Raw genomic sequence first — 21,644 nt, forward strand, 5'->3', positions numbered from 1 at the left:
TAGTCACCTTAGAAGTGACTTGATTTAGAAGTAAATCCAGATCTGCACTCACTCAACAAAATATACACATTTGTTTAGTTTATACCTTTGTGCAAAATTTTCAGACCCTTTAACCATAAGGGATTAACACCAACCATGGTATTCATATATAACATTTTTGCCACAGAACACCAAGCTCTTAATTCTGTTCTATTATACCATTCTTTTTTCCCTGTTTTAATTCTATAACTTCATTAGGGTCTGTTGTTCTTCCTTAGACCTATTTCTGCCTCTAAAGCATATTAACAGCCTTTGCTTCCAAGAAGAGCAGATTACTAATATGCAGTCTTTGATAAGGCAATGAGATTCCCTCGAATTATTTGTGCCTAACAGTTTCCTTAGGAGAACCAGAACCCCCATGATGAATGGTTTTTAATAACGACATCAGGAGCCCAGACCTGCCTGATCTTGTGATCTTTCTGCATGCTTCTTGTGCACTTTGATATCAACTTCAATAGAGGCTGAGCTGTTCTGCACTGTACAGAAACCTGTCTAGAAAGGCACACTACTTATACACCAGAAGTGAACTGCAGTGCAATTATCACACAGTAGGCTTCATCAATGAATAAATTAAGCTTTTTTTCAACTGCTTCCTGGTAATGTCTGAACTAATATTTAGAATTAGTTATTGTGACTGAAATATTGATATGCTTAGTGTTACTGAAGAGACACAGACCCTGCTCTGTGTTGCTTTTTACAAACTCAGTAGAGTACATAGAGAACAACTGAACTGAAAAGCAGCCTTGGCTAATAATAGCATTGTTAATTGTAAGCCTTAGAAAAAAGAAATCTTCAAGGAGGAGTTAAACTGAAGAGTGAGTTGGGATTTGCTTTATCTAGCGCACTCAAAAATAGATACATTACTGTAAGACAAAAGAGGTCAGATTAAAAATTGAGCAAATTTATGTTTAACTAAAAGTTTTTGTTTAAGTAACAAGGTTCACTACAATAAGCATTTTAATCCAATTGTAATTTACAACCTTATTTACTCAGGAAAGGGCACTGTCAAAAGCTTCTCCCTTGCTTACAAGTTCTGTAACTAGAATAATTTATGTTTACACCCCAAACTAGAGTGATAAGTTATGCTTTTTTATAGGTATGTAGAAAGTCACATTCCATCCTTATTCTGGATGCTGCATTTGTTCACAAAGTTTGTCCCACCTGTGGTCCTTATTCTGTAAAATGAGGAAGTGATCAGGTTCAGTTCTACATTTATGAAGACGAACAATCACCTTTCAGTTTGGGTCCAGGCACATACTGTGAGCATAAGGTACTTGATGTGCTTTCATAAAAGGGGCAAACCCACACATTGGAAGCATCTCACTACATAATGGGCTTCTCCCCAACAACAACCATGTTAAATACAGCAGTCATCTCCCTCAGCAGTACCGCACAGTATGAGAAAACTTCTCACTGTCCATGACAAGAGACACCGACATTCTAATTTCTCTGTAAAAAATCCCCATTGGTCCTCTCGCCACCACAATCAGAACAAGCCTGTCAGCTGTGGTAAGCCTCCTGGGATAGCAAGTTTATTTTTAATGAATCAAATCAAGGCAAGGTCTTTTTTTGTTACTGCTATGCTGCATTTTCTTTCAAGTGGATTTTTGATGCTTCTTGTTTCTATCTTTTGCTGGGACGTCTACAGCAGAAGAATTGAGGCACAGGGATCCTGGAGGAGACAGCCTCAGTCCCAGATATGCAGTCACCTGCTCTGGTGATATTCTCATTGATATCAAATTGCTCACTTATGCTAGAGAACTGGACTACCTTTTGCAGAAGGACATTACATCTCTGGAAGGGAGAGTAAAGGTACAATAAGCATACTATAGAGAAGCTAATGCATTTAGTTAGAAAAAAAAAAAGAAGAGATTGGGACAAGCCTCATCAAGAACTTGGTACAAAGATGGAAGTAATCAAGACGTCAGGTGAAACTTTGTCCCTAAACTTTTGTGGAAGAGCAGCCAGGAATTTCACTTTAGTGACATTTGGGAAGAGTAATGAGCAAGGAGACGTGAACAAAAATACTACTTCTGCCAGCGTTAATATTGTTGAGGTAAGCAATACACACATAAGAAAGCTGAATGACTAGATGACCTGCATTATGTCCCAAACCTTCCTTTTACACCCCATGCTCTCCCCTCAGCTTTCTTCCATCGCTTATTATATTGTAGCAGGATGTAGACAGTACGATCTAGCTGAGAGGTTTAGCTGGATTTAACAGCATCAATAAAAACTCAATACTCAAGTGTGACCTGTGAAGGCTGAGGAGCTCGTACAAAATTTACATCCACCCCTACTTACAGGGTAGTAACCTTGAGCAAGGAGGCCTGTTTAGCAGCTGATAACAAAGCTGCTCAATCAGAGAGAAGCCCTCTGTTAGGCTGCAAACATTTTGTGATACAGACTGTTATCCCATTTGTTAGAACAGCCCGTGGCACAAGGTCTTCATCTGCACTGGGCTCCTGGCTGCTAAGGAATATTAATGTTGATGATACTAATGCAGCATTTGCTTTTAAGTTTTTTATAATCAAGGCTTATTCAGAAATCAGGGACAGACCAGATACAAAATATGCATATTTTCAACAGCCTTCACTATAACTGTAATTGTACAGGCAGTAGTTTCATGCAAGAAAACCCAGGAATTATAAAGTCAAGTTTTCCACCGACTATTAAAAAACACTGCTAAAATTCACAAGCTTTTTTTTTTTAAAAAAAAACCTGTTCTATATAATGAGATTTCTAGATGCTAAATTCAAAGTATAGAGACTGAGGCACTTTGAACTAGACTTTTGGAAATGGCAACAAGGAATGTTTATTCTGGAGGATAAATCTCACCTTGTCTAAAGCTGTTTATTGATTGACATTCTTCTGTGTGGAAATATTGCCCTGTAAAACGTGATGGTCAGTCAAGGAAAGATGAGAGCAGGATTGACTCATCAGTTCAAGCACTTGTATTTCAGCTGTAGGAGCTGTAACACTGCAGTCTCAGTTCTTCTGGACATTAAAAATGTTTCTTTTCTCCCTTGCTGAAAAGTCTCACGCTTTTATTCTATAAAAGGATAAACTAGGGTACAGACAGTTACATTCTGGAATCATAAGCGTTATCAACCTTCAGTAAGAAACCTTAAGTTTCTAGTTTCTGTAACTGTGTGAATAACATTAAAAGGGTAGCCTGAAAGTGATCAAGAACACTAGCATCAGAAATGCAAGGGTCTGGAACAGCAGCTGTGAGAAGGACATCTTAGTGATGTAGGACATTCAAATTCACCTTTCTAGATCCCTTACCCCTCCATCATGCCAGATGAAAAATCAAAATACTGCCCATCCCCATGAGCTATCTCGAATCCTCTGGTCTGACCTCTGTATTCATAAGATTAATTTGTAAATCTGACTGAGAGCTATAAAAATATTGGGCGAGGACTGAAAAAAATTGATCAGCTGTATTAATGATTGGATTGGAAGTGCAAAGAAATCTATTAAGGCCCAGTCCTCTTTACTTGGAGAGCAATGGCAAATTGGCCGTGGATCTGTAGTCACTAAATAAGAGTCTTTGATCATTATGAGAACTGAACTGCTATGCTTAGAGGAACTCTACATAAAAATTAATGCTGACCACGAAGAGGTGAAAATCTCATTAACGAGTCATTATTTCTATCACTCGCTAAAAGCATCTAGACATTTTCTAATGATTCCCAACTTAAAATAAACTCTTCAAAAAAGCTAGCAAGAAGCACCCTTCCACTGAAGGCCACATGGAGCCTCCATAACTCCCATGAATCAAACCAACTATTGTGTTCTTGTTCTTAATCTAACTTCAGTGTTGGGGGGGGGGATTTAAAGTCATGGAATAAGTTACAGTAGCAATAAAGAATGTGTTAATTTCTGAGCAAAGGTTAAAGAACTGGATTTCGGTTTGATTTTCAGTTTAAGTAGGAGGTTCACAAATTGCTAGCAGAACTACAGTTCTAAACATAGCCCTTGGAACTTGGAAAAGAAAATGAATCTTTTATATCCTTATTCCTTGACTTTACAGGAAGCCAGGCTGCAGCAGCATCGACACTTGTAGGAGCAGAAAAACTGAAGTTGAAAGACCGATTCAATTTCTTGATTATGCTTCCTATGAGCATATAACAATATATAGCTTTTATAAGAAAAGAACAACCCAAAAGACAGCATATTATCCAGACTTAAAGCATAACAAAGCCAAAATACAAATTGAAAGTAAATAAATGAAGGCATCTGCTCTAGATAATTTTCTCTTTAAGGTAAAAAAAAAATAAAATAAAAATCATATACCATGCAAAGTCTGTAGTACATAAGGAACAGAAACCAAGCAATAAAAAAAAAATAAAAAATAAAAATCAGTGGATATGGGCAAAACCTTATTGAAAATAGTTACTTGTTTTGGGGGGGCAAAACCTAAGTAAACCAATCTCTGAATAGACTTCCTTGTAAGGACTGCTGCAACCATTCCTGCCATCTCCTCCCAAATCCCTAAGGCCCCAGAGACAAAGGCAGCAGGAGAACAGAAGTGTACTTATCCAGCATCTAAAACCTAATTCTCCCAAGTAAATAAGCACAGAGTCCAGTTATCTACTATTTATATGACAGCAATATTTCTTATAAGATAAAATGAATAAAACAGATAAGAAAGCACGTAATAGCTCAGCAAACTATTTCTTCACTCCCAAAACAACTCCCCCAAAGAGTAAGGAACATTGGCCCCTAAAGTTCTTAACTTCCAGGTATAAAACTAATTCCATATATAATTTAAGCTGAAAAATACATAAGACTTACTGACTTTCTTGGGGCCAAAAAAAAAAAAAGTTCACTTGCAATGATAAAGTTCATGTTTTATTGTTAAATGTGTCAGTTTGGGCTTTTTTTTTTAAAAAAAAAATTGATTGGTGGGGATGCATTATATCGTCTACATCCTGTTCTGACCACAGTTTCAGCTACTAGTTAGACAACAGAAAAATAGTACACACTGACTACTTATACAAGCACTGGCACAAAATTAACAGAGAAAATAGTATACGCAACTTTTTTTCTGAGAAAGGAAAAAATATCTTCATAAGCATTATCAAGTTTGTAGACATGAATATCAAGTTAATAAACATAGTCACATTTTATGCTTCATAGTCTGAGCTGATCAACAGCAGGAATAAGAAAAGATTCCTCTGCAGAACAACATTACCTAGGTCCAATACAAAATGGTTTTTCTGTTCTTCCTTCAAGACAAACCAACATTAGATTGCTGATAGCACTGCAGTAAGTTAAGTTGTAGTCTGATCCTTTACAACTGCTGTGCATTCCTGCTCTGTCTGCATTTTTATCAAAGAAGAAACCTGAAGAGAGAATAATTTTTTCCTCTAGTTTTAAATATTTAGAGATCGCACCCACTACTGCTTGCTCTACCACAGTGGCTTCTCCATGCCCTTGTATACAGGGGGCATGCTGAAGCCCTGCTGGGAACCAGCCATACCACCACACGAGTTCCCACATCGTGTCAGCCTCACTGCCAGCCATTTAGTGCCATTCTCCCAAATATACAGGGTGACTTTATATATTTATATATATATATATATATTTTAAATTAAAAGTAGTATAATAAGATATTTGAATAATAAAGTGTTATTGTGACAAAGCAGTAGTGTTATTAACCTTAGCCACACTCATTTTTAAAGGTGTATTATAGGGACATTAGACATTACACAGATTGTACACAGTTGCTGTTACACTCCTAATACAACTCTGCTAATCCAAGAGCTCAAGCCATTTATATTTCAGTTTGTCAATAGGGCTGTTGCAGAAAAGTAAAACAAGTTAACTTGTGTAACAATGCATGTATGTTTGTTTTAATTCTGCTATTCTATAGAAAAATAGCACAATAACATACAAACGTAAATAACTCAAAGTAACATCCATTTGTTTTGGAAAATTGAAAACCAATTGAACAGAACAGCAAAATCCTTTACCAAGCAAAACTAAGGCTTAATTCAGTCTTGTTCTTGTAATGGGATTTCTGCTAAAATTAGAACTGCAGAATCAGACCCTTCATTTTCAACATCACTGACGTACTGTAATCAAATAGATAATTGAACTGTATTATGCTGCACTGCCACAATGCAGCATGCCATATAGGTGGAAAATATTTCTCTTCTGTCCTGAGAGATTATGATTTTTTTTTCCCCAAATAATGTTCTTAGAGACACATACACACATCATTCAGAACATCTTTCTAGTTAGGTACATGGATAAAATTAACAAAATAACAAACTAACTGTGTACGCAAAAAGACAGCCACACACTAAATATACATTAGATATTCATTTTTCTAATTAAGATAAGTACAGAATTTACCTAAACAAATGAGTGATATATGAGCAATAAAGCATGAGTGCAACTAAGGACAGATCTGTCTAATGGAGGGGAGGTAGTGAAGCCAGCTAAATGACTATGAAGTATTGACATAAATTTGTCTTTCAGCTAGTTTTATCAGTGACAGCAATAGGAAGTTGCGTCTGAATTCTCACAAGGCTCTAAGCAACAATCTTAAATCATTTCAGTACTTGACAAGTGGTGTAGCAAATGGTGTAGCTGACTTATCCTCTAAACTCTCATTTCATGAAGTTATTCTCACTTATTTTAAAAAAGTGATTGCCATTTAACATTTAGTTTATGTATATCCTCATTCTTTCTAGTTCTTTTTCTACTCCAACTCTTTTACTGACTTGTTATCTTCTCCTTTTGCATGTAGTCATATGTGTTTTTTTTCCACATGTAAGCAACTCCACAGCACAAGAATGTAAGAATTACAGGGTGATGTGTGTAGAAACTGAAGCATTTGACATTCATAAGCAAGCTGTATTAACAGGAAAGAAATTGTCTACTTTTTCCTTTGACTAGAGCTCTTGCTCATTGCTTCTAAAATGAGATATGAAGACCTGTAATGAAGTTACTAAGATAGAGCAACACCAGAAAAAGTGGAAAAACATGGAAAAGTTATGTCTTTAAGTATCATATGTATACTGTATCATATATTATACCATAGCATAAAGTCGAGGCTATTAACTGCTTAGACTCCATTGCTATATACTCTGTTTCAGTGTTTTAAACTTAGCTGAATTTCCTACAGCCTGTCTATAAAAAGCATCCCAAACCATCACACAGATTAAAGGACAGCAACTCTAAATTAAGTGATGAGAAGCACAGCCTCACCTATGCTATCAGTTTCACCAGGGAGGACAGAAACAGAGGGATAAATACTCCTTCCCCCTTTCATAGGCCCTGCCTTTTCCACAGTGTAAGCAGAACCAGGAGAGGACCACCAGAAGATGTATCAGCTGCAGCCAGGTAGAAGCAGATCCTGCAGTTAATTTGCAGAGCAGAATACAGAATGGCAGTGAGACAAAATGCAGGCCAGCCCTTCCACCAGCACTCCCCACACACAAGTGTTACCTCCTCTCTATTAAAAGAAATTTAACACACAAGGAAAAAGAACCACTCACTCAAGAGATTCAGAACCCACCTCTAGCTGAGACAGAGAACTTCACTGAGAAGATGAGAGGGCAACATTACAGGAGAGGGCACAAAAAGCCACAGATAGGAATAATCTGGATTGCTATTCCCTCTGCATCATACCGGTATCTCTACTGCACCATTCAAGAAGACTTGTACTCAGTAATCCAGAAACCACAGCCTGAGGTAGCCTTTTTTGTAGCTGCTGGCTTCCAGAATATATACCTCAAAAAGTAATGAGGCCTGTACCAAGTGTCCAATGCAAGCTACTTGGGACAGAAGGAAAGCAGGAGGCAACTGTCTCTGCTCCTTCAAGTCACCACAGATTCCAGCAAGAGGTGAAGCCAGATGAGCATTCCGAGTTTTTAATTATTATTATTTATTTTTCCACTGTTAAAATCTGTGAGGTTTTTATAGTGAGGTAATACAAGCAGATCAAAAGGCTTCAGACCTGTATTCAAAACCACACCCCTTCTTGGCCTTGAAGTACACCATCATACAACTCAAAGCCTCTTTACCTGCACTCCTGAGGAGTCACAGGCCATGGAGAGACCAGTATCCTGCTCATGTTGTGAGGAAGTTTTACCAGGAACTGAGGAAAAGAAAGCTAAAAATGTTTGTGCCTTCAGATAAACAGGCTAGCTAACTGATATGCTGGTGAAGTATGTCAGTTTGACAGAAAAAAAAAACAAACTCACAGAACTAGACAGACCTAGCCCACAGGCATTCTGAGGAAAGGAGTGCAAGGAGGCTGTCATGACCACCACACTTTTTTTGGTAGCCAAAGGTGTCAGGGCACCAAGTACTTGCTCTGTGAGGTCAATAAAAAAAACAGGCCACATATTTAATAACAAAAAGGATAAAAAAATAACAAAAAATACCAATCTGCTGATACCTTGAAGTCCTCCACACTTAGGCTTGCCCAGGAACCTGCACCCCTCCCAAGCACCTCCTCATACTAGCATAAAAGTCAGGGAGCACAACATGCTTCAGCACTGACTTTAAGTGCATAAGACCCACACCATCGCTTATAACTTCCCAGCAACACCAAATTATTGCAAAACTCATTACACATGAGCAGGGGGCAGGTTCCAGTCCTAGCTTTTTGCCTCAGGACTGTGTGGACTTGAATTAAACAGGCTCCACCTGGGCACCTTGCACCCAGTTGCTGCCAACCCCCTGATTTTTGTCTCTAGCCAACAAGGGAGGCATGCCCAGGTGCTGAGCAGCCATGAAGCGATGGCCTGGGTGGGAGCAGCTGGCCCTGCCATGGTAGACAGGCGACCACCATCCTGGCCCGTGAGGTAACTTGGCCTGTTCTGCACAGACACGAGAGGTAGGTTTGCTCCATCACGGTACCTGCAGCCTGTCACTAGCAGCACAAAGCATGTTGCGCTGCCCAAGAAATTTTACATTTCAGTCAGAAACTGCTCTCTGAGAAGGCCAAGGGAGGTGAAATAAAGCGTGGGGGCCTCTGAGTGCCTCACATAGGCAGCAGCCATGCCTCCCTACCTCTGCAGCCGCTGCTGTGGCTCTCAGCTGTGGATGGCACAAGGCCCCTTCCTAGAGACTCGTAACTTTAATGTTTCCTACATTTTGCATGGTGGACTGGGGTGCCCTTTCCTGGACAGCATATTAGAGCAATTTAGTTCTTTAGTGTTGTAATTATCTCCTGTGTTCCCTGTGGTGCTTCCTGGTCATGTTTAATGCAGAGTAAAAGTTCTTCTAATTCTTTTTTTTTTTTTTTTTTTTTTTGTGTGTGTGTGTGTGTATGCATGTGTGTATTACATGGAGATTGTCTGCTTGCCATGTTTTGTGGTCTCTGAGGAGAAACCTCTGTCCTTGCTGAGAGCCAGTGTAGAAATACATGCAGCAAGGGCTAGTGCCAGCTGCTCCAGCTCTGCTGCTCAAGGCAGCTCCTACATGCTTCCAACCCACAGGACCAAACCCTCACAGGAATGCTGTAGCTGCTCTTTAAAATGGAAAGAGATGCATTGTTAATACTGATAGTCAGAAGCAGTTAACCTGTGTGATAAGATGTGGCTCCCATCTGTTCATCACCACCTATGCCCACAGCTCTTACTTGGGAAAAGCCAGGCTAAAGAGTTTGCACCTGTAAGCAGTAACTCTGTAATTGTAATACCATCCAACACAAGCAGGAGAAAATGAATGCTCCTAGGTCACCCAGAGTTCCTGTAAAACTGACACAATCTCAACACCTGTACACAGATGATCATGGATTTTTAAGATTTCCTTTAACAGTTTGTTTGCAGTAGTTGTATGCCACTTGGCCTAAACTTGACAGAGAAAACAGTGAGATCAATGTCTTCTGTTTTGCTTTATTTTATTTTTTATAGTTAAATATTTTAGAATATTTAGCTATTATTCTTGTTAAAGACTTGAGCTGTTCTGAAAAATAATTTCTGATCATTTTTACTGATCCTTCTCCAGCCTCCAAGAACCCATGCCTTAGTGTAAATCCTTTTAATACTTCTTCTCTTTTTTTCCCCCCACTTTATTAAAACATCCATCTGGTGAGCCATTTCATCTTTATTTAAAGCTATTTTTTAAATTCCAAATTTAACATAAGGTATACAGAAAACTTTTTTTTTTAGCTGACACTGGCAAACAGCCAAACATTTTTCAATGCTTCCTGATGTATGCTTACTATTCTAAAAAGTAAGATTTTTTCACTAGTTAGAAGGATGTGGGACACTATTATCTCCAAACTTTTGCACAGATTAAATTATAACAATAACCAAAAATTCCTTGTGATTTACTTTATTTAAGTGATACTCTAAAAGATGGAACAAAATAGAAGTGATCAGGAGCCTCAGCTGAACATCATAGAAGAAGATCTGTAAGAAGAAGGGATGACATGAAAAATACAGATTTAAATAGTAAAAAAAAAAAAAAAGTGAAATTTTTAAACAACTCATGAGGCCTGCAGATAAAGGTTTAATATTGCTTCTGCCTACATACTTAAAATATATTTAACACATTTCATACCCAAATGCAAAATCTGCATCTATGCTCTGTTAAAGGGAGTCTCAAAAGGACACTTGGGTCCTAACTTCCTTGCCAGTATAATGGTATTTGATTCTTCAAATACACATGCTCAAGTCATACCGCATTATTTGCATTAGGAGTCAGTAATGCTTCCCAAAATTAATACTAGGGAAGGATCCAAGGCCATATCTTAAACTTAAATTTTCTAGGAGTCCAATCTGCAACTAGATTACTTCCAGGATAAAGAGTTTTAGACTGACTCCAAAATGCAAAGAGAGTACGTATCTCCATTTCTGTTCCGACAAATTCTGTAGTACTAACTCTTACAGCTTAAATCAAATATATTACAAGTTGCTATGCAGTTATAAAACCTCACTTTCATCACATAACTTTGCAATGTAATCAATAAAACTTTGAGCCATGAATGAATCTGGCAATTTCTGAATCAGTCGTATAACATTCACCTAAACCTTTCCATAAATTAAGTATTTGTCAAATTCTCTGATGCTGTGAACCTCCAAAATGTTTGTTTGGTCAATTACTTCACATAAACTTCATAGATCAAATTACCATGAGGCATCCAAAGTTGTTGTATATTATTAAAAAATATCCTGACTGTGATACAGTCCTCAATACGCAATATTGATTCCAAATCTTGTATCTAGCAATGCACATTGAATTAACTCAGACAGTTTACGTGAGCAGGGTTGGAAAGTCAGACCCACTGACAATAATAATCACGGAAAAGCCCCAGCCTACTATTTCAAATATGTTTTATCTTTTGAAAAATAAATGTGTAATTGAAAATCTTATACTATCTTTGAAAATGACACTGCAAATCATTTACAAACTTCCTAAGCCTATTGAACTCTGTATGGGGGTACAGGGAGCTGCCTGCATGAAGCACACTTTAGGACATGACAGGACTTAAAAGTGTATGTTCTTCCCACAAAGTCTCATTAATGCCAGTAGCAGCTGGCAATAACGTGCACAAACTGGCCACCCAATCCATCCTGGTTGACAGGACTTCCAGTCACTTCAACTAGTAGCTGATCAGGCTCTGAGAAAAAAAGATGGCTGCACAATAATAAAAAAAATTTCCCAGTATTGTAAATGAGGTAATTAATGATATGGAATTAATGATATGGAAGTATTTTTACCTTTATTTATTTAGTTAGTTAGTTTAAAAAAACAAAGAGCCTTTAATCTAGAGGTGCTAGTCTGACCTATTACAGAAAAAGCCTTTTCCTACCAAATGAGTGTCATTAATGTAAACATTATCTTCAGTGGACCAAATGGTGCTGCTCTCTTGCCTCTTTTTCTCCAACTTCATCTGTCAGCCTGACCACGTTTACTGGTGGTGCTTTTTTTTTTTTTTTTTTTTACCTGATAGTTGATTAAACACTTCCATCATCAGTGGCAACGCTGACAAAAATCATATAATCACATTTGTTAATTTTTAAAGAGCTGTATTGTGAGCACTACAATGATCTGAGGTGGAACAGCTTCTTTGCGTACACATAAGTGGCCTTCCTTAGGGCTCTTTGTACTATTAAATTAGAAAGGTCTCCTTTTAATGATACACAATGGTTATATACATGCCAGGCAAGAGGAGATAAACTGTACTAACTAGGGAACATAACAGAAAGCATATCCCTCATTTTATTAGCAAGAAAAACTTTCATTAAAGTTACAAGGTCTGAAGTTTCTGTTGCACTAGAATTGTTCAGAAGTAACTCCATGGAAAGCAGTGAAGTTGCAACTGATAAAACTACAGGGTAAGCTTGGCTTAGAACTTTCCCTTCTACAGTAACTAATGTACTTAGGGCTTAGACATACAAGAAAGTGTATTATTTACAATAATCGATTGTAAAGAATACAAGCCAGGCTAAAATACAATATAAATAGTACTGGGAATGGCAACTGCGTGGATTGTTTTTCACTGTTCTCTGTGAACCAGCCAAACAGACAAACTGTTTAAAGTAGCTGGGTTTTTTCACAGGGAAGGGAACGCAAAGTGAACACACACTTAAGGAAAACAACAGTCCCTTAGGACTAGAAAAACACCCTGCCTTCCCAGCGGCTTTCTCACCTCCAAAAGAAAAGGTGTCTGGAGCTATCCAGAGTTAGAAAAGAGAGCTGTTTCCCAGCCAAACTCTGATATCCTTAATCAGTTTATTCACTTGAGACTATTGAGAATATCTTCTGCTTGGCCCCCAAGAGCTGATATTTTGAGAAAAGTACAGTTTGAGAAAGTTATTAAAAAAAAATCAGATGGTAAGAGAAAGTGGATAATGGGTAAAAATGAAAAAAATAAACTAAGAAAGCAAGCTTAGATTTTTTTCAAAGGTGATCTAACAGTCCGTCATTTTAGGCTGACTTACTACAGCCTTTTTGCCAAGCTCTAGTCTTTCATTTTTCTGTGGGCTGGAAACCTCTCAGTCCGTATCTGTGAGAAACTTTGTATATTTTACTGGTTGACAAATACATAAATATTCACCCCAAAACACATTTAGCCCAGCTCTTCTGTATTGTAAACAAAACTTATACAATCTTATTTTCAGGTTACTTCCTTGTATGGTTTGTTATTAAGCATCTTTTTTTTTTTTTTTTTTAAATGTTTATTGTTTTTGTAATTATTCTAGAGCAGTTAGACATCAAACAATGTTTTCTACCTGAATTACTAAGGACATGAATCTCCCAACTTTCTAAAATTTTCCAAGATCCTAATTTATAAAATGTGTGGTTCTGTGGTGTTTTAATTTCTACAGAAATTTCTACTGAGACAGAGGGTGGTAAATCTGATTCTAGTAAACTGAATGCACTGTTTTGCATTAACACTCTCGGGACACTCTTCTGTCCCTGCTGAAGTCAGAATTTTTGCCCTGAAGCCAGGACTGTATTTTCACAACTCAAGCTGAAGCCTCTGTAAAAATACAAGGTGAGGGAACTCCTCGCAGGAGAAAAGCGGGGATGGTTTTATCACTCCTAGGAAGCGGTTTGAAAATACACGCCATGCGGTCTGAGTGGGCACATGCACCGGTGAAAACATACGCTGTTTAGAAAGCGGTGGAGATGACTTCGGCAGCGAGCAGACAAGGAACGCTAGGCGAGACCGAGATTTAAGGCTACCATCATTGGCACTGTCGCGAGCATCTTTTTAAACTTTTCTCCAGCGGGTCCCGGAGGACTTCCTGAAAAGGCGTGAAGCCGCCCAGCGCTCCCGGGGAACCCAGCGGGCGGCGAAACGCGACCCCCGCCGCCCCGACAGGGAGGGAGGCAGGGAAGGAGGGAAGGAAGGAAGCCGTGGGGCGGCAGGAGGCACCCGAGGGGCCCCGACGGGGCAGGAGGGGCCGCGGGGAGCCGGGGGCCCTCCCGGCTCCTACCTGGTAGGCGTCGGGGATGTTGACCGTCTCTCCGTGCTCCGCCACGTAGCCGATGATGCCCTTGCCCCAGGGCACCTGCACCTCGTCGCTGTTCTCGGTGGAGCCGCAGGGCAGCAGTGGGGTGCCGGCGTGCACGTCGAAGAACTTGGAGACCAGGCTCTTCTTGCCGGCTGCCGCCCCCTCCACGAGGAAGAGGGAGCCCCGGTCGGCGTCCACCATGAGGCAGACGAAGATGAGGATCTTGTAGCTGAGGCTGGTGAGGTCCAGGTCGTTGGAGATGTCCTTGACCAGCTCCAGGAAGAACTGCCGCTCGTTGTGCTCCTTGAGGTAGCGCTTGTAGTCCAGGGCGGGCGGGGGGTACTGGGGCAGGCTGACGCGGGACTCGAGCAGGGCGCTGAGGATGTGCGCGGTGGTGGGGGGCAAGGAGCTGGCCTTCCGCAGCAGGGCCCGCCGCCGCACGCTGCTCAGCGGCTCCTGCGCCCGGGCGTGCACATGCTCGTCGTAGGTGAGGTTGACGTGGATGGCCTTGGAGCGGGCGAAGCTCTTCCGCAGCTCCTTGTGGGACGCCCGCCGCTGCAGCCCCGCGCCGCCGGGGCCGCCCGCGCTGCCCCAGCCGCCGCCGCCGGGGCCGCCCCGCCGCTCCTCCGACGGGCCGCCCGCGGGCGCCTTGGGCACCGAGTTTCTCCTCTTCAGCCACTTCTCCACCAGCTCCGGGTGTCTGTCGAGGAAACTTTCCACCGCCGCCACGTCGAGGCCGGCGTCCGCCGCCATGGTGCCGGCGGCGGGGGCGGCTCAGGCCATGCCCCGACGGGCGCCCGGGGCGCGGGGAAGGAAGGGGGGATAGAGAGAAGGAGGGAGGGAGGCTGCCGGCGAGCGCCGCCCCTGGCTCTTGCCCGCGGGCGAGGGCTCCTCCTCGGGGGCGCGCCTCCTCCTCGCCCCCCTCTTTACTAGTGGTAGTATCGTGCGTATTAGCCTGGGTGCTTCTTTTGCTGCCCGGCTCCCGGCTCTCCTCCGCTTCTGCCCCCTCCGTCCGAGGCCGGCTCCCCGGCGGGCGCTGCCTCTGGAGATGCTCCGGGAGCGGCGGGGCGAAGCCCTCCTGCCAAGTGCTGCCAGCGCTGGCGGCGGCTGCTGCGTAACCCAGCCGGCGGAGCGCCGGGGAGGGAGGCTGGGGAGGGCGGGGGGAGGACGCGGGGGGGCGGCGGGCGGAGGGGGCGCCGCCGAGCCCGGCGGCCGGGGGAGGCACCGCGGGGCGAGGCGGGGCTGTACCGGGGGGACCCGGAGCGAGGGGGAGATCCGCGGCTCGTTCGGGAATTCAGGAACGGGGGGCTTTTGTCTGCCCACGCGCGTGAGGGGAAGGGGCAGCCTCCCGCGGGGCTGCGGGAGAGGCAGCGCGAGCGCTCCTGTTACAGCGGGTTAATTTATGGCAGCGTTTGCGCCACTTGAACACTTCAGAGGACGGGCGGAACAAGCGGAGCCCTTGGGGAGAGACCGGCTGAATTCTCCTGCTCGGGTCCCGCTCCGTGCGGGGGTGCGGGGCCCCGCGGGGAAGCCGCCCCCCGTCGGGGCCGGGGGCTCCGCGGCCGGGTGCGCGGTCCTGCGGCAGCGGCTGCCAGACGGAGAGCGGCCGCATGCACCGAGGCAGCCGGAGCGGGGTTATTTTTATGCGCACGTGGAGCACGTTTCAGTGCTAAATCGATGCCTACGCACAGGCGATTGAAAAAAAAAAAAAAAAAACCACCACACCGCGGAGTCATGGATCCTAACACGTGAAAAATGTCTTTCATGCGCTAACCACAGACTGAATGAAGGCGGCACAGAAATTCATGAATGGGAGCTCGGGCAGCCGGGGAAATACACGGGCAAACCCGCGATCAACGGGGATCCCGAGCTGCCGGGGTCCCTGCCCCTGCTGCAGCCCCTCCGGGGCCGGGGGGCACACCCATGGCGGGGGGCTCCGTGCACAGGCACCGCGGCCCGGAGGCTGCTCGGGGAGCAGCGGACAAAGGCGCCCGCCTCCCGCTGCAGCTCGCCGGCTTCAGCCGACCCCCAGCCCCGCTCCGCGCCCGGCTCCCCCCGCGCAGGGGCGGCTGCAGCAGGCGGCCGCCGCCCCGCTACCGGCCCGCGGCGAGGCGGGGGAGCGCAGGCGCGCCGGGGCGGGGGCGCCCCCCTTCGAGCCTCCCCCGCCGCTGTTTTTTGGGGAGAAAGGCTGGGGATGCCTCTTGTGAAACTGCCACCCGTGCAGGGCACCGCCGGTCCCTGCCTGGCCTTTCCTGTGGCATTTGCTTTCTCGCAGCGCTGGCACAGACATGCCGCTTGCACAAAGGAATAGCTCGAGCTGCCTGGCAGGCGCACACCTCCGTCTCTCAAGCAAGGCCCTCTGGCATCTACGTACAGTTGAAGTAATTGTGCGTAAATATTTTCTACCATCTCAGTGTAGTGAGGTTTGGCCTGAGCGCTCACACCAGGGCTTTAGTACAAAATGGTTACCGTGCAGCAGTGCTGTACGTGGACACTTAAAGCAATTTAGTGTTTCTGTGAGGTTAGGGATAAACAAGCCTTTTCCTTAATTCTTCACACAGTCTTGTGGTGTCTATAGTTTACTTCTGTGTTTTTTATGCTTTGATTAAAGAAAAAATCTGCATGTTGGCAATTTCTCAGAAAGAATCAAGACTGCAGGAGGTAATGAATGAAGTATACAGACAACAATTTACTGTAATACCTTAATTGTATAGAACTCTATAGCCCCAAATTTGTGTACAAATTATACTCCTCTCTTTTAAAGACAAAATGAGACAAAGATTATCACAGCGGTTTGTCTGCTCTGTAAACTGAGCAGACTTCATGCTGTCACTGTAAAACCTGCCTCTGAAGCACACCTGGCCTGGTGTGCTTCAGTGACTGTTAGGAGAGAACCCGTGTCTCTGCATCCTGGCACACATCAAAGGATGCCTCCCTTTGCAGGATGAGTACACCAAGCTCACTGTATTCTGGGCTGCAGCTTCATGTGTGGGCCTGGGATAGATGAGCTACAGCTTTTTTGTGGGAGGGACAAAAAACAAATGGATTTTGTTGGCTCCACAGTTTCGCTGTGCTGCTGTCGTAGTTCTGCAGGTATGCTGCAGTGAGGTCCAGGCAGCGTGTATCCGATGCACCTTAACGCATGATGCACCTATTACCGGTGTGGATGCGTAACGCCAACTCTGACAGCAAGGCAGGCTTTAGCCAGCCTCACCCGGTCTCCTAAGGCACAAAGCATACAGATGCTCTAAACGAAGCACAAGCAGAGGTGTCAGTGCATTTCTCAGGCAGAGACTATTTCTCCATTGAGAAAGGCAGGGGCATAGCACTCTTCAAAATGCAATTGAGGAAAGCACTTGAGAAAACCTCTGTCATTCAGGCAGGTGCTTTACTTTAATTGTCTAAACAGTCAATAGAACAAGTCCTAAGTAGTAAATTGAAAGTGGAAAGTATTTTATAGCTACTAGAGTACAAAAGAAAAGAAAAGCAGGTACTCATTCACTTGTGTCACAGAATTTTTTACCCCACTCTCTCTCACTCCCTTAGTTAAAAACAGAATTCACCTCTATGGAGCACTGCAAGACAACTAGTTAAAGCCCGTAGTTGGCAAGCATTGAAACAATACTGATAAAATGAGTACCTGGGAACAGATATGATTAGTTTTGTACTAATGCGCCCTTCTGTGATGATGTAAGGAAACCTTGCTTGAGTGGAGTTTGTTTTAATCATTTTAAAATAATTTGTGTAAACAGATAATTACACTGTAAATCCCAATTTAAGTGGTAGAGGAGAGATTCATGAGGAGGTTTTAGGAGGGCTGTAATCACCTTCATCAATCCTCCACTGTTCGTTAAAATATCTATTACTAATCTCAATTGCTTGAGCTAGTCAGCCCTCATTCATTCTACATGTTTGAGCATACCTTCATATATTAGCATCATGCGGAGGAAAAAAACAACAGATCTCTGAAAGAAGACCGGTAGATGATTATGCTGTTTTAATACATGAAGGAACACTAATAACACAGTGAGCAAGGTTATATTTTTAAAACAAGAAGTTTCTCAGAAAACAAAAAGAATCTCAAGATTCTTTTAGGTAAACATGACTGAAAGGCTCCTTGTCCCCTAAACATATCTGATATTCCTGATATTCCACTTCCATCATCCTCAATACAGTCTTCTTTTAATGTAAGGTCATATTCTCCTGTCTACTGCATATAGTACCTTTCTTCCCAGATGGTAATGCTGAGGACTTTTCTCCAAAAGAAAAACTTAATTTAGTCATCAATTCTAATACTTATAGGAGTTTTCCTATTTATGTAGGCACAACCAGATAATAATAGTTTTAGTGTTTGAATAACTAGTTGCAGAATTGGGTTCCCAGATCTCTTTTAAGAAAGGAACAATATTTTCCTGTAGTGCACTCCACAAACGTCTATGAACTACTACATGACACAATATGAATAATGCTCACCTCTCAGTCTCATTTATTAGGATGCAGCATCTTAAAACATATATTTCTTTGGTTTTGCTAAGGCCACTCCCTAATGAACAATAAACATTAAAATGCTAGAACCTGACATAGCAGCTACTCAAAATTAAAAGCATTTGCACTGTTAGTACAGTTGCTGTAGCCATGTTTCATGAAGAAGTTGCCTTTTTCAAATATGCAATAAGATCAGCTCTTTCATTCTGCTTTTTAATTCCAGCAAAAATCATTTTAGTACCAGGAATGTATTTCTTAGGGTTTTCCAAATACTCCATCAGTGTACTCTCACTCCAGGTAACTCCTGAAAAACAAACAAAAAACCCTCACAGTAAACTGCAAGGCTAGCCCAACATCATATATTTACAACAATTACCAAGGGTCTGAAGTCTAAGGTGTGGTGGTGCTCCTGAACATAACGTGCCCACAATCCAAGAGAAATGTGAACCTGAGTGTAGCATAATATAAAACGCACAAGGTATAGATTGGGTTTGAGTCACTTTAGTAACTCAAACACAAATCCTTTTTAGCATCGTCAAGAGTTGCAAGTCATTGAGCCAATTAACATAAAACTACTAACTGCTTTTAAACTATGTATCTTTGTAAGTCCTGTATCCAAGATACAACTATCATTTTTTTCAACTGTTGAAAATAAGTGTCTACAGACCAACATTAAATTCATTGAAGTTGTGCTGTGCTGAGGGGCCTTAGAAAAAGCGTAATCAATGGCCACTTCCTGGAATATCTCCTCAGAAGCTGAAAAAGCATTAGTGTTTTCTTCCAACACAGCTAAATTCTGTCTCTATCCACAGAAACGTACTGTTGTGCTGAAGACTATCAAAATACCTCATCGAAATGACATGTTCAATTTTATCTTCTGTCCTACAAAGTTGACTCTTCCCATTACCTCAAGTGGATTTAGATATCACTTTGTTAGCTTTCTTTCAAAAATTACTACTAACATCTGTATTATTTGTTCGCTAATTTTACAGTGAAAAAACATAATTAACATATGTTGAAGTACATGATGTTTCGCACCAAGGAATTACCATTATAAGGTGAATGTCATAAAACATCTCCCAGAAACCCCAAGAAAATAAAAAGTCAGTAAATTCTACAACATTGTTGTAACCAGAAGAAAACAAGACTGTATTTGTAATTAATAGCTTGATTCAAGTATAATTTATATTCAAACAATATCTATAAAAAACAGCAATCCCCCCAAATTAATACACTGATTTATTTTCCATTTTTAGGTGCTTCATTGCCTTTCAAGACTGTCTGTACTAAAATATACAACGCAAGTCATTGGTGATGGTATTTAGTAAAGCGTTGCTGAGTAAAACAACTGCAGCACGCCACAATGCCAGTAGAGGGTAGTGACCAGCAAACAAAATGTAGAAGCATTCTTAAGGAACAGAATGAAAATCTGCCCAATGATACTACAGAGTTCTGGGAAGCTATATACATTCTGACCTGGCATGCTAAATGTTGCAAGAATTCCTTTTTAATTTAGGGGATGAGTAATTTTGTTTCTGAAACTGTAGTTCAGACTCATGTGTAGTAATGCAAAGTAGATGGTCGTGAGAGTAACTCAATGTGATTAAGCCTTGGTATTGTACCTCTAAATGTTTGTTGTTGTTGTTGTTTTTTGTTGTTTGTTTTGTTTTGTTTTGTTTTTCCCATCTATGTTTTCTGCAGCACTGCACCTCATCCATGTCATCTGTTACTTTTACCTTTGTTCTTGTTTGCATCTGAGTAAGAAAATCCTGCAGCTTGTCCTGTTCTGCGGCCAAATAAACCCCAAAGATTTGGTCCTGTCTTGTGCTTTCCACCTTTTTCAACTGTGTGGCACTGAGAACATTTCTGAATAAAGATCTTCTTGCCTTTTTCAACATCACCCATTCTGAGCTCTGTCAAAAAAAAATTCACAATGTTATAGAAATGTTTGCTGTTGTTATATTTGTCATCTCCTCCAATTTTAGAAAATATCTCCATATTGCACAGTAATAAAAGATAAAATGCCTCAAACTAATGAAAATTTGACTTGGACTTTATTATGAATGTAAGTTTCAATAAGGCTTTGTTAAGGTGCAAAGTTTCTTAACACGATCTGGTTGTTGATGGTCATTAAATTTTTTTTAGTGATCAAACTTACAATTAGGGAAAAGGATCATGAGTTTTTTGCAGCATCTCTGAGGGAGACTGAATTTTCCACTCACATTTTTGGAAGTTAAGGTAGCTTTGAGTTATTTCCATGGCAAGAGTAAAGGTCAATGTTCTTCTGTCTAGAAGACCTATTTAAAACACAGCAGCGCCTCAGGATTTCCCTGTGGGTCACAGTGATACTTAGAATGTCTCCAGAACTGTAGAATTCAACTCCCATCACCTATCCAAAAACATCCCTGACTCTGGTCTATCCTCCTGTACCTGGGAAATCTCTTGAAAGCAGGAAGGAAGCTGCCACCACAGTAGAGAAGAATCACAAGGATTATTCCTAGCCAGAAACCAAACTTCTAGGAGCCCTTCCAGGTGCTTCTAGGAGCACCTCACCCTGACCTCACAGGAAGAAGCCACAGGGAGATGCAAAGCTTAATGTTTTCTAATAAAACATATTAATGTAACCATTAAAATATTTGATGAATAACCTTAATATTTATTGATTAAATGTTATTTTCTATGATAATTTATGTAGAAGGACTTTTCAAAAATGTCCTCTAATCTGACATCAAATAACCAAGTTCAAGCATTTGCTTTTCTACTATGGGAAAATGAAAAGTTGTAATTACTTCCCCTTTACTTAGGAACACATTTTGTTAGGATTTATTAAAACCATGCAATTATTTTATAACAACATGAATATAAGCATGTCTTCAGCTACACAATAAAAAGAATACTCCTGAGAACCATATACAGCAATATCCTTAAATTGTGATTTAGACAGGAAAGCATTGTAATGAAAAATGCAGAACTTGTTGAAGACTTTTCACAAATATTTGTTTTAAATATGCTCCCTTACAGGTCCTATAAATAACATCTGTAGACAGTATGAATTCAAAATCAGAGGGCTGGACAGGAAAGCTGATATATATATATATATATATATATTTAAAAAAAAAGCAAAACCGAATGCAAACAATAACAAACATGACAAAAAAACAACAGTTTTAATGTGTTATTTTA

General features: G+C 41.6%; 2 protein-coding genes across 3 annotated transcripts in view; both read right to left on the minus strand.

The window, feature by feature from the left end:
• Positions 1-21,644, minus strand: part of PDE11A (phosphodiesterase 11A) — a 145,268-nt gene that overhangs the window by 120,309 nt on the left and 3,315 nt on the right. Inside the window, exon 3 of the mRNA XM_035331421.1 lies at positions 13,959-14,750. Coding sequence (XP_035187312.1) covers positions 13,959-14,729 — 771 coding nt within the window. The 5' untranslated portion in view covers positions 14,730-14,750. The remainder of the gene's footprint in view (positions 1-13,958; positions 14,751-21,644) is intronic.
• Positions 18,106-21,644, minus strand: part of LOC118169798 (cytochrome c, somatic-like) — a 28,418-nt gene continuing 24,879 nt past the window's right edge. For both annotated transcript variants that reach the window (XM_035331436.1, XM_035331437.1), the window contains exons 2-3: positions 20,198-20,374; positions 18,106-18,765 (exon numbers count right to left, since the gene is read on the minus strand). In XM_035331436.1, coding sequence (XP_035187327.1) covers positions 18,617-18,765; positions 20,198-20,366 — 318 coding nt within the window. In that variant the 5' untranslated portion in view covers positions 20,367-20,374 and the 3' untranslated portion in view covers positions 18,106-18,616. The remainder of the gene's footprint in view (positions 18,766-20,197; positions 20,375-21,644) is intronic.

The sequence above is a fragment of the Oxyura jamaicensis genome, chromosome 7, assembly GCF_011077185.1.
Source record: "Oxyura jamaicensis isolate SHBP4307 breed ruddy duck chromosome 7, BPBGC_Ojam_1.0, whole genome shotgun sequence".
NCBI lineage: Eukaryota > Metazoa > Chordata > Aves > Anseriformes > Anatidae > Oxyura > Oxyura jamaicensis.